The sequence below is a fragment of the Saprolegnia diclina genome (assembly GCF_000281045.1).
Source record: "Saprolegnia diclina VS20 unplaced genomic scaffold supercont1.6, whole genome shotgun sequence".
Taxonomy (NCBI): Eukaryota; Oomycota; class Saprolegniomycetes; order Saprolegniales; family Saprolegniaceae; genus Saprolegnia; species Saprolegnia diclina.
The window spans coordinates 82,220-95,340 of NW_008246073.1; the positions used below are offsets into that span (position 1 = coordinate 82,220).

Below are 13,121 nucleotides of genomic sequence, written 5' to 3' on the forward strand. Positions count from 1 at the left end.
AGTGCTTTTGGTAGGTGGCCTTTTGATTCGAAGCGTGTTGTGACTGGCGGCAGCGGCGAGACTTAGCCGTCGCGAGGGCGAGGCGTGTGGGTGGAGCAGACCAGATGAGGTGGTCACGAAACCAAGGATCATGGCGCAGGGTGTTTCTCATTTGGAAGAGACACATCGCTTACATATTCAGCACCAAATGTTGAAGATGCGGCGTGGTCTAGGACAGCTTCAAGAACGCGACGCGGATAGCAGCCACTTGGGTACCTCGTAGTGGTAGCTTGTGTAGGTACACGCTACCAAACGTTGTTGACACGTAATTTGAAGAGGGTAGGGCGAACGGTGCCGACCTTGAACGCAGTACAGCTGTAGTGTAAGTATACGCTTTTTGATCTTACTGTAGTTGACTGTGCAGTTGAACAAGACTGGTGCAATGATCATTAGCTCGATTTCATTAGATCCAGTGTCGATGGTTCAATGATAATCATCTGCAGGAAGCGTTACATCAGAGGGGGTCAGCGGCTGGGTCAGGAAGGGACGATCTTCTGAGTTGGGTTGTTGACCGGGTTGTACGTGTGGAACTGCAAAACCGGGTCGACCATTTTGTAACACTCAAAGCACCTCGTAATGCTCCGGTGGACTCTCTGCGTCTGCGTCCTCGCGGTAGCCTCCACGCCCGCCGTGTACGCACACACCGGCTTGGCAGTACCAAAGAGCGCTGACTCCAAGATCCAACAGATATTAACGACGCCAGCGATGGCGGCGCTTCCAAAGTCGGATCGACCGCAGTCGTGGGCTCCAACGCCGGATCCAACACCGGAGCCAACATGGCGGCCAACACCGGAGCCACCAACATGGGAGCCAACACCGGAGCCAACACCGGTGCCGGCACCCTCTCGGCCGTCACCGACGCCGGTGCCGGCACCCTCTCAGCCGCCGGTGCCGAGCCAAGTACAGCCAACAATGAAGCCAATATCCCCCGCGACATCAGCACCACCACTGATGCCGGTGGATCCGACCACGGCAACACCACCACCCAATGCGCCGACGCAAGTCTCTACAACGGGCACACCACTACCAACAAAAAACGAACCGACGGCCGAGACTGCTTTAGGCACACCCATGTCGTCGCCATCCTCAGAACCAAAGTCAGGACCGCCATCGATGGCCTCGCCGAACACAAGTTCAGCTGGAAGCGCCACTCCCGCGCCCGTGCAAGCCGTCGACGGCGCTTCCAATTCCTCGACCAACTGTACACCGAACGCTTCGATGCATCCGTATTGATATGGGTTGTCTTGTGTAGCCACGCCGCTCATTGTCGGCGTCAGTGTCGGCGGCGTGCTTTGTCTCGCGCTCATTGGCTGGTACTGCATCAAGCGACGCCGACACGCTGATGACAAGGCGACGCCGCTCATTGGATTGGTCTCGACGATGGCGGCCGACTACTCGAATGACACGGGCGCCATCGACCTCTCGCACCTCTCCCGCTGCCGCCTCGACACTGGATCGGTCGTTCTCTACTCGATCGCGGGTCGCGGTGCGTTTGCCGAAGTGTGGCGCGGCTCGTACAACGGCGCGACCGTGGCCGTCAAGAAGCTTCAGGGGGCGCGGCAGTCGGATCGCGAGATTCAAACCTTTGTCCGTGAGATTCAACTCCTTTCCAGGTACTCCGCCATCGCTTCCTCTACCAGCTCATCCGTATATGTGTAGTTTTGACTGCCCATATATCGTGTCGCTCGTGGGCGCGACGTGGAACACGCCCATGGATTTGCAGTGCGTCATGGAGTACATGGACGCTGGCGACCTCCGTGACCACCTAAATCGGCAAGACGCGGCTTCGTTTCCGTGGTCGGCCAAAATCGTGTGTCTCCAGGCGGTCGTGTACGGTCTCGGGTACCTACACTCGCTCTCAATCATCCACCGCGACCTCAAGTCCCGCAACGTCCTCCTCGATACGAAGAAGGGCTACAAGCTCGTGGACTTTGGCATCGCCAAGGAAGACATGCAAGCCACCATGACGATGGGAGTCGGGACGTTCCGCTGGATGGCGCCCGAGGTGCTTCAGGAAACCGCGTACACGGTCGCTGCCGACGTCTACTCGTTCGGTACGTCCCTCTTTATACAACAGCATGTGTACGAGTAGTGCTATAGGTGTGATGCTCTCCGAGATGGACACGCACGAGCTACCGTACACGGATGTCAAGAACCCGACGACGGGCCAGCCACTCGCGGACCCGGCTGTCGTTGGGCGCGTCATGGCCGGCACGATCAAGCCGTCGTTCACCCCTGACGGGCCTGCGTGGGTCCGCGCCCTTGGCGAGAGCTGTCTGCAGTTCGACCCGGAGGATCGCCCAACGATCTACCAGATCGCTGCCACGTTGGAGCAAGTAAAGGCAACCACGTATGAGTAATTCAGTCGTAATGTCATTTTGATAAGTTGATTTTCACGATCGCGACAACTCGCAAGTAGGTGGCAGTATACTGGAGCCAAGACTTCGTACAATTGAGCTCGTGACGGAATATGTGTTGTCAAGATACTGCTCGGATATTTCGTAGAGCGCCAAGAGCAATGCTTACATGTGCGAGAAGCTTGGTGCTCTCCGACACTTGCTCGAGTTTGCAACTTGGTTCTAGTTTCGGGCTTCGTCGGCGAGGACGTCGCACCAGCACTCACGCGAGGACGGAATGTAGGTCGTATTTGAATCTACGGTTCGTATTGCGAGGGATTTTACCTTGGGTATGATAAAATTATCGAGATAAAGGTTCGTATCACGAGGTCCATCTGCGTCCAAGGTCTGGCTCGGTGGTTCGGATCCACCGCTTCAGCCGGCCTTCACGTAGAGCATGACCATGGAGCGCTGGTTGGGCGTCTGCCGCTTCCTGACGAGCAACGAGATGGCGCACCTGAGCCACACGAGCCGCGACGTCCGTGCCGTCGTCGAAGCGGTCGCTGTGATCTTTGCCAAGGAGTCGCCTGCGCTCGCCTTCCTCTTTGCCGACACGAGCGTCGCCTTCGTGCGCCTGCCGCGCATCTCGATCTTCCAATGGCTTCGCTGCGTGGAGCTCCAGCTCATCAAGTCGCTGCTGCTCCACGCGTCCAGTGTCGCCGAGACCGCCGGTGACGACGTTGACTTTCCGGCGGTCGCTTGGACGTCGTCGGCGCACGTGACCGTGCTCGTGTCCAAGGCGTTCGTGCTCACGAGCAAGAAGCAGTGCGACCGCGCCGAGAAGCTACTGCGCCAAGGACCAAAGGCTGTGTCGAGGCTGCGCGAGCTCGCGTCAATCCCACCGTCGTCCAAGAAGCATGCCAAGGCGGTGAAGCAGGTGCGCAGCGACCTCGCGGCCATGCAGCTCCTCGAAGACCGCGAGATCGCCCACGTCAGCGACAGCATCACGTGTAGCCATGATGGCCTTCTCCCGCTCTCGCTCTCGAAAGGCCAAGGCAAACGGCTCTCCCTGCCGTTGGCGGTGTGGCGCAAGCTGCTGCGGTATGTGAATCCGGGCGCCGACCGCGTCTTTGGCGCTGGCCGCCCCGCCACCGAGTGCGACACGTGCTTGACGACGGCCAAGCTCGAGCAAATGCAAGTGGAAGAGAAGAAGACACAGCGGTTGTTGCTGCACACGGAGAGCGGGGGTGGCGACTCGCTCTACGAGCTGCTCGCGCGCAAGACAGGGTACCCCCCGAGCCTGTTGAGCCCCGAGCGCGGCCGCTTCTATATTGTACGTGTCTTCAAAGTGGAACATATTGTCCTACGCTCGCTAGGTGCCGCAATCGTGGCTCAAGCGCTGGCGTCAATATGTCAAGAGCGTTGTGGATGAGGTGCCCGGACCGATCTTGAACGGCGCGCTCCTCTGCAGCCGCCACCGCAAGCCCGTCGTGCCGAACGCGATCGCGCTTTTCCTCATGGGCGCATCGACGTCGGTGCTCTCGACGATCCCTGGCATCACCTAGTACGGTTTCCCCTAAATATATGGGTGAGCTCATGTTCTGCACGTAGCGCGTTGTATGAGATCGTCACCGAGACGGAGTGGGACCAGCTCCAAGACAGCTTTTGCGCCGAGGTCGCGGTTGGCTTTGACGTGGTATGTGGCACCATTGTATGGCGGACGCTGCCGTGCCAAGTGTGCGAAGAGCCCACCGAGAGCCGCCCGAAGAAGGCCAACCGCAACAACAACAGCAACCGACGCACGGCGTACACAGCGCCGGCGATCCGCCTCTAGGTGCCATGCGCTGCGGCCACGGGCGGTACATACCCCAAGACTGTCTACTTGTGCATACGCACCCGTGGTTCCCTGATATAACACGATTCGCACGCGATAAAATCTAGTTGTTGGTCATGCATCCTGTGTCTGAGGCGGTGGCTGACGCCGGGCGCGCTGAATAAGGAGTGCGACCGAGAGCGGCGCCGGCCGATTCGCATAGGCTATGCCTACGGCGTGGTTGTACGCGCGTCGCCAAAGCTTCCGCACTGCGGCCGAAATGAGCGCGGCTCGACGGACGGCCCGCACCTTGCGCACGCGGCGGCGGTTGCGGATCGTGTCGTGAAGCAAGACGCCGGCCGCGACGACGATGGACGCCAAGTTGGTGGCCACGAGCAAGAGCGATATGGTATAGACGTCGACCATGGCGACCACCGGTGTAAGCGCCGTCGTCGACGCCGTGTTCATCAAAAGGAGAAACCCGAGGAAGAGGGTGATGAAGAGCTGAAACTGGGTCACGCCAGCCACGAGCGAGTCGGTCCAGGACCGGTACGGCTTGCATTGGAGCGTGAGGGTGAGCGCAAGCAGACTACGTATGCACATATTTTAGCGGTAGCGTGTTGATAGCAGGCGGCACCAGAGAGCGAGACCCGACGTCGATTGGACAATGTCGTTTCCCTGGAGGAAGACGAGGACACCGTTCAGGAGCACTTTTCTAGCTCCAAAATTTGGATACCGTGTCTGGGAAGAATGCTGTACCGAATCAGATCAAAGACGTCAAACCACCAGAATTCGCTCTTGTCTAATGCATTTGCCGTGAGTGTGGGGCACATATATGTTGTTGTCGTACAATTCTGGTAGATGAGTCCCAGACGCGCCATGACCGCAGAGTCCTAGACGGTTGTGAGATGGAAGTGAGACGAGTCGTCGACCTCGAGGTTCTTTGTCTTCATGTAGTGGCCCAAGTAGGCCATCTCGTCCCGGCGACCGAGCGCAAGGGGCACACACCGTCCCTCGGCCGCGAGCATGGTACGCATCTCCGCTAGCCACTTTTCGCGCAACGGGCGGTACGCGCGCGACTCGAGCAGCGTCAAGCGTGTGTCTACGCTGCGTGACAGACCTCTCATTGGCTTGTCAGCATGACATACCAATGTGCCGGTGCCGCGCCTTGTAGACAAGGCGCCAAAAGAGAAACGGAACGCCGACGACCCAGACGCCGACACCGGCGAGCGCGACGCATGCATAGAGCGACCACTCGGTCGTATAGCACTCGAGGCTGCGGTCCTTCACGAGCCAGTAGCGAGCACCGACTTGGTCGCAGTGGAACACGAGCAGAAAGTTCCTCGACACCATCGGGTACAAAAGCAAGAGAATCCTACAAAACTTAAGTGCAAAAGTTCGCACGCACTTGTGATGCGCGCACCCGAGCATCACTTTGACGCATTTGATGCGGTACGATTGATAGTGCAGTCGGAGCTTCACGCGCGCTTGCCAGACGCAGAGGTTGCTCCGCAGGACCCGCGATCGGACGTGGGCAGTGAGTGGCTTGGCCGGGCACACGCGGTGCGTTGGCCGGTACATGGGCAGTGCCCCGGTGTACGCCTTGGCCGTCGACATATTGATGGCCTCGCGTTGGAGTTGCCGGGCACGTGATGTGTGGGGGTCGGGCTCCGTGAGCAGCGCGCGAAGTGCAGTGAGGACACGGCGGGCGGCAATAGTTCCGTGGGCTGAACTGACATCGTCCAGCGACAACAGAGTGCTCGCCCGCTGTTCGAGTGACTGCCTTCGGCGTTTTTGGCGGCTTCCACTCAATGGCTGCGGCATGGACGGTCGCCGCTGGGCCATGTCGGGTACGTACTTGTCCCAAACGGGGAGGCCGCAGCGAGGGCAGCAGCGCGGAATGGTCTTGAGTTTTCCAATGTAGTGGGCCGCACCGCGGTAATAAAAGATGAAAACCAGTGCAAAGATAAAGGCGAGCACGGCCAGCGTCGAGCTAGAATGAAGCGTGGACCAAAGTTGTCCACATTAGAGAACGTACATGAACTGCACGTAGAACGACGTGGACGGCATGAAGCAGTCAATACCCGCAATCGCGACGAGATCCTATCCGTGCATCGTGTGCGATACTGTAACTTAATCGACGCACCAGACTAAACTGAGACGTGGCCACCATCGCGTCGTTGATGGCGGGCGGCCACGCGATCGCGTACGTAGTTCGGAAATTCCCAAAAATTTGGAAAAATCCAGTGAGAATTTTGGCCTTTTCGAGGTAGACGCTCACGTAATCGGGACGGCCGTCCGTGTCGAGCGTGATGCCAAAGACGTCGCGCGGCGGCGCTTGTGGGCGTCGACGCGCTTGCCACGCGAGGTACTTTTTATGGCAATTCGAGCGTGCCGAGGCCCACCACGTGAGCCGCTGTTTGGTGCGCGCTTTGAGTTGCTGGTCGAGCTTTGCCTGGCGCAAGAGCTCCCTTTCGCTGCCATCCTAAGCACAAAGCGGACGCCATGTAACTTGCGACCATCGTTGCTTGTCAACGTACGATGAGGTAGAGCCGAAGCGCCCCGATCAAACACGCAAGCACGACAAGGCCGAGACACGGTGCCAGCGCATTCTGCCACGTCAGCGACGTCCACTTGCCGTTGCAGTCTAGTACCATCGAATCCCAACGCTTACTTTTGCGACAAGAGATGTGCCGTACATTGGCATGTGCCCGAGATCGTGTTGGAGTACCCCGATGCACAGCGCCCGCACAATGAGCCGGCGTAGCCGACGGCGCACGCGTGGCCGAGCAGACTGTCGATATTGCCAAGACAAACGTTTTCGACCTATGCAATTTGAGAACGACAGAGGCGCGAAGACACGACCTGACACGGGTAGAACGCGAGACCAGAGAGACACATGAACTCCCGCATCGGCGGCCAGGACGCCACGTACGTCACTGGCACGACACTGGTCAAGCACTGCGTCAACGCAGCTTCCATGTCGTCGGACGAAAGGGCAAACGCCCGGCACGGGTCTCTCGATGGCCAATTCAACGGATCGCACTGCGTCGTTACGTGCGTCGCCGGGGCGCGGTCGAGGTAGTAGTTGGGCAGTGTGCGCGGATGGGCGACGCCGACAAGTGCGGGTGTCCCAGTCGTCAGGATGTACTCGGAGCAGACCGCGCCCGGAGGACAGCTGAAACATGCGGTACCGTTCAAGCTATATTGTCCGGACGGACACCGCACACATCGCCTATACATGACATAGTTTCAACTCCGTACACATACCACAAACATACCCTGCGGCGTCGGTCGAGTACCCCGGTGCACACGGTGTCATCAGCATGTCGATCTGCAGCGGAATCATTGATGCGCCCAAACGACTGCAGTCGACGACGACCGAAACAGGCACGGCGGCCACGACGATAGGTCCTTGAATCGCCGCTCTCGCAAAGGTGACGAGACCGTTGACAGCCGAGTACGTTGCGCCCCTCGGGGCCAGCGCGAGGCCCGCAGCAGACGCAGAGAGCGTACACGTCGTCGCGTTGTCGAGGCGAGCCACGTGCCCGTAGTAATCGGTGGTCTGTACCGTCGCCCACGAAAACGGCGATGTCAGCAGCGCCGACGCCACGTACGCCGACGCATTGCCGCCAACCGTGAGTGGTACATCACTCGAGAACGACGACGGCCACGCTTTTACCCGTACCGACACGGCCGACGTCGCCACGTCGGTGGGCTCATTGTTGTCCAAGGAGCAGTTGTCGCAGAAAAAATGGGCGCCGGACGGAGGGTCAACCACCCAAAAGATGCCGCCGCCCGACATCGCCGAGTTGTTGAGCACTACGAGCGACGTGAACGCCGACATTTCCGCCCCCTTGTCCAAGTAGAGGCCGCCGCCCTGGCGCTGGGCAGCGTTCATGAAGAACGTAGCGTTGATGGTTTGGTGGGGGCCCGGCGACACGAGCGCCATCGCGGCACCGTCTTTCGCAGTATTTAAGGTCCAGCGCGACCCGGTATCGCTGACGCGTGCGCTGTGGCTCGCAAAGAGGCCCCCGCCCATGCCGTTGGGCGACGAATTGTTGGTGGCGACGCACTCGAGCAGCGTGCCTTGCGCTGCGCGCTCGAGCGCGATCGCGCCGCCGTTGCCTGCGGCGGCGACGTTGGTCGTGAACGTACAGTTGACGATGGCGCCGACACTTCGCGACGCAAGAACCAGTGCGCCCCCAGTCGTCTCGGCCGTGTTGAGTGAAAAAATCGAGGCGAGGCTGTGCAGCGAGCTCGTGCGATCTAAAAACACGCCGCCCCCCGTGGTGGCGCTGTTGTTTGCAAACGTCGCGTGGACGCAGGTCACTTTGGCCGTCGTTGCAAAGAGACCACCGCCGCTGTGTTGCCCATAGTTGCGTAGCACCTGCGTGTCAATGACAACGAGTTGGCTTCCGTGGCCAGCAAAGATGCCTAAATAATACAGGCTTGGCGGGGGACGACATCCGTTACTGTGTACCGCCGCCGTGTCCCGTCGCGTTGTTCCCAAGGACATTCGAGCCGTAGAGCTGGGCAGCGGTCGACAAGGCGCCGTGCAGATAGATGCCACCGCCGTGACTTCGTGCGAAGTTGTTTCGGATACTCGAGTTGCCGGCCATGAGAAGCACAGCGCCCGCATCGAGGTAGACGCCGCCGCCGCAGCCTTCGGCGCCTACATCACGCAAATTTGAAGAGATGCTCGCACGCGGAAATATGCTGCATCGTACGGTTGGCGTCGACGAACGTGCATTGTAGCTCCACGCTTGTTGCGTTTCCAGTGGCAAAAATGCCACCGCCGTCGCGGGTCGCCACGTTCAACGTCAATTGTACAGTGTGACAGTACATACTGGCCGCGTTGGTCAGATACACAGCGCCACCGCGTGTGGCGACGCCGTTTGCGAGGCGTGTCGACGCTTCCAAGATGACGGTCGACGCATCCGCATAGACGAGGCCGCCAAGAAAACTCGTCGTGTCTCCTCCACGCACGCTGCAGTTGGTGAGTGTCACCGTTGAGAATCCGCAGAGAGCAACAGAGCCGCCGTTGGAGGCAGCGTTGGCCGTCAAGCGCGTAGAAGTTAGTGCAAAGCGGGAGGCGGCAATTAGCGCGATGGCTCCACCGCGATCTCTGGCCGTGTTGCTCGAAAAGGCGCAGCTAAAAGCCGCGCTTGACGAGTTGATGAGCGCAATGGCACCACCAGTAGCGTTGGCAAAGTTGGCCATCATGACCACGCGTTGCAGCGAGAGGTGGGCGCCCACGACATACATGCCGCCCCCGTCGTCCGCCACGTTGTCTTGCAAGGTCACATTCGCGAGCGCCACACGAGCGCTTGACGCAGCGTAGATACCGCCGCCAGCGACCGCGATATTCTTCTCCAAGACGATGCGATCCCCGGCAAACGAGCTGTTGACGTCAATGTAGAGCCCTCCCCCGTGCTGCGCGGCGCCATATGAAATGTGTACGGCCGAGACCACGGCGGTGGTGTGGGGTGCGACGTAAACGTGCCCACTGGAAGATCGAGTCGCCGTCAGTATCGTTGTCGCCAGATACTGCGTGGTCGCGGCGCCCAAGAAAGCACTGGCGCCAGTCAACGCAACCGACGCGCCTCTTGGTGCGAGATTGTCGACGATGGCCGTGTTCGTGTGGTGCACCGTTGCATTTTGTATGTAGAGCCCACCGCCTGTTTGGCGGGCGACGTTTTTGTATAGCGATACGCTGGTCACGGTCGAAGCGCCGCCTTGCAGGATCGCCACGCCGCCGCCATGCGCAGCCGATCCGTTCTCAATCGTCAAGTTGATTATCGAACAGGACGTGCCAACAACATTGCCGCCGAATCGATGGGCCGTGTTGTTGAATATGGACGCGTTCGCGCCGAGAACAGTTGCATCGGCCAGTGCCAAGCCACCGCCCGACTCGGTAGCACTGCAAGAGGTGACGCGCGTTTCAAAGAGGCGCACGGAGCTGTTTTGAGCGGAGATGCCGCCACCGGTGACCAAGGCCGAGTTGAACGTGATGTTGCAGCGCTCCAAGCTGACGGTGGCGTAGTGAGCGCCGAGGCCACCGCCACGCATCGCTCGGTTGCCCTGCAGTCTGCCATTTCGAACTGTACAGCTGCCGTTGGTGCACAGAAAGCCACCACCGAGCGTATCGGCCGAGTTGCGCAAGAGCCTCGGCCCGTCGAGCTGGCAGCTTTTGCTGCAGGTGATGCCGCCACCAGCCACGCGAGCGCGGTTGCGCGTAGTAGCACAAGTGCCTCGCAATGCGATATCGGGCCCGTCGAGGTAGGCACCGCCACCGTCGTCCGCCGTGTTGGCGTCCAAAACGAGACCCGAGCACGCGACGGTAGAAGACGGTGTCACAAAGGCACCGCCACCGCGCTGCTGAGCGCAACTGTCCAGAACCGATGTGTTTTGAATCGAAATCCAACCCGAGAGGTGGAGACCGCCACCGTCTCGTGCAGCTTGGTTCGCAGCAAGAACGAGGTCCGCGAGGTACGAGCTGTTAGAGGCCGCGACGCCGCCGCCATCGAGACGCGCCGAGTTGGTTATGATGTGCATGGACTTGACACGGGACGTGAGCAAGCACATGCCGCCACCGACCGATGCCGCATTCGATCGGATGGCCACAGTGGCACCAGCAATGGTCGAGTTGAAGCCAAAGAGACCACCACCGGATGTCGCCGCTGAATTGTTGACGATCGTAGTGTTGAGCAGCCCCATGTTGGAGTTGTGGGCGGCAAGGCCGCCACCAGTACCATTGGAGGTGCACCTGGCCACGAAGAGTCCGTCAAGAAGGACCGAGCTAGCATGGACGTAGAGACCCCCGCCTGTATCTACACGAATCTAAGCACTGTCAGAACAAAGTGCAGATGTGTACCTGCTGCATGGTTTTCAAAAAGCGCGAGCTCCGACACATCAAACGAGCTGTTGCTCAGCGACTGCAGTGCGAGGCCACCACCTTGTACCGCCGTGTTGAGAGCTACGGTCGTGTTACCGACAGAGAGACTCTGGGTGGACAAGAGAAGAAGCCCGCCGCCGGTGATCGCCGTATTACCAAGGATTCGAATGCGCTCCATGACGAGGCTAGCGGCCGAGAGCACGGCGAGGCCTCCGCCGCCACCGGCTGAGTTGTTGAACACGGTGCCGTTCCAGAGGTTGTTGTCGACACCTGTGACAGCGATACCGCCACCGTAACGCGCTGCCGTGTTGAGCGCAACACGTGCACCGTGCAGCGTACTCGAGTAAAGAGAGACGCCCCCGCCATCAGACGTGGCCGTGTTGTGGGATATACTCGAGGTGGTTGCCTTCAAGCTACTGTGTTCGAGATAGACTCCGCCACCAGTCGTCGCCACACAGTCTTCAATATCAACGTCGCTGAAGACCAACTCCGAGTTGGCTGCTGCGAGACCGCCGCCGAGTGAAGACGATACTGCGCCACGAACGGAAACGTGGGTCAGCACCACCTGACTGTCGGCCACTTGGAGGCGAGCGCTGGGGCCAATGCCTCCGATAAGGCGGAGACTGGAGAGTCGCACCACCGACGCTTTGCGAATATCCCACGATGCAAGCGCGCCAGTGCAATTGACGTCCACCACCAGAGCAGAGTCCGGCATAGAAATAGCAAACAAATCGCTGTCCGACCAGGCGGTCGACACCAACGAGGTGATCGTCACGTGCTGGTGTTCCAAGACGACGTTGCACGTGCGCGCGTCCGTGTACGTGCCAGGATACAGGACAATAGTGCCGTTGGGGGGCACGAGCTCGAGTGCCCGAGTGAGTGACTGGAGCGCTTTATTTTGTCTAAGGCCGCCGGTGCCAAGGGTATCGCTGCCAAACCGCTCATCAACAACGATGCTATCGGGCCGGTAGCACGCTGGATGGTGCGGACACACATCGTGGTTGGTGCATCCTTCGCCTGAGAAGCGCGGTCGGCAGTCACACGTGCCGTCATCGCGACAGAGACCATATCGCCCGCACGACGTCGGACATGGTATCGTCAAGGCGTCGAGGGACACGCCTCGTACACCATGGTACCTCAAATGAACGCCCGAGAGCTGAATCGAGTCGTCGGTTGCTAGAATCATCCGGAGGCCAATGCCCGGCGCACGGCTTTGTAGTGTAAATGGCGGTCGAGCGCAGCCGCCTTGCCACATGAGCTGCTCCGAACCGTTTTGGTGCACCTCAAAGAAGGCAACCTTGTCGTTATCGCACTCCATCTCAAACGCATAGACCTACAGAAGCAGACTGACACAAACATATAACGACAAGCTCGTACGTGGAGAAGGACCGAGACGTCAGGCGACGATGGTAGGATGAGCCAGGAGACGTAGGCGTTTGGCTGGTAGGCGAGCGTAGTGTTTATGTGACCGACTTCACCCCCATCGACTACGGTGGAGAGGACCGTCGCATTGGTCTCGGCCAAAAACCGGTTGGGTGCAGCGGCATAGCTTGAGTGTGCGGGTGTAGTCTCGCACTCGGGACACGAAGACGCAAATGACCCGTTGATCTCTCGCCACCAGTCGATACTCGTTGGAGCTAGACCGGTGTCTGTGCATCACTTGCTTGACAATACTGGAAGGTACGTACCACACGCATCTTTCCCGGTGAGCACGAGTATCGCCGGCGCGCTGTTGCCCCACGTCGTCGTCGCCGTCTAAGCATATCTTGGTGTAGTGTTTGTAAAGAGAGATGATGTATGCGTACGACAGAAATGCTAACACGACTGCTAATGTTGCTCATGGGAATGGCCCACGTCGTTGCTGTTGTGATGTGGGGTGGATCCTCGTCGGCGGAAACGACGTAGTAGAGATCATCGCTCTTGGCACCACCGATGTCCAGTGGCGGAGACCAGACCAGTTGGACTGCCTCGACCGTCTCATCAAACGTACCACAGAGGTGCGAAGGTGACGTCGGTGGCGTCACTGGCGTTGTCG

At 59.4% G+C, this 13,121-nt stretch overlaps 3 protein-coding genes across 3 annotated transcripts; 2 read left to right on the forward strand and 1 right to left on the reverse strand.

Annotated features, from left to right (window-relative positions):
* Positions 1–744: 744 nt before the first annotated feature.
* On the forward strand, positions 745–2,436 carry SDRG_02521 (TKL protein kinase; the record flags this gene model as incomplete). Its single annotated transcript, XM_008608115.1, has 4 exons — positions 745–1,240; positions 1,292–1,652; positions 1,699–2,093; positions 2,140–2,436. The coding sequence occupies 4 exons, from the start codon at positions 745–747 to the stop codon at positions 2,397–2,399; spliced, it is 1,512 nt and encodes a 503-aa protein (XP_008606337.1). The 3' UTR covers positions 2,400–2,436.
* A 323-nt stretch (positions 2,437–2,759) lies between these two features.
* On the forward strand, positions 2,760–4,330 carry SDRG_02522 (hypothetical protein). Its single transcript, XM_008608116.1, has 3 exons — positions 2,760–3,708; positions 3,752–3,939; positions 3,987–4,330. The coding sequence occupies exons 1-3, from the start codon at positions 2,833–2,835 to the stop codon at positions 4,207–4,209; spliced, it is 1,287 nt and encodes a 428-aa protein (XP_008606338.1). The 5' UTR covers positions 2,760–2,832; the 3' UTR covers positions 4,210–4,330.
* Positions 4,253–13,121, reverse strand: SDRG_02523 (hypothetical protein). The gene is made up of 19 exons (XM_008608117.1): positions 12,892–13,121; positions 12,775–12,841; positions 12,464–12,723; positions 11,066–12,419; positions 8,919–11,021; positions 8,672–8,863; positions 7,470–8,625; positions 7,054–7,423; positions 6,888–7,014; positions 6,729–6,835; positions 6,335–6,673; positions 6,227–6,291; positions 5,612–6,181; positions 5,337–5,563; positions 5,121–5,290; positions 5,039–5,081; positions 4,948–4,990; positions 4,826–4,903; positions 4,253–4,777 (listed from the first exon to the last, which is right to left on the reverse strand). Exons 1-19 carry the CDS (start codon positions 12,925–12,927, stop codon positions 4,324–4,326), a joined length of 7,761 nt encoding a protein of 2,586 aa, XP_008606339.1. The 5' UTR covers positions 12,928–13,121; the 3' UTR covers positions 4,253–4,323.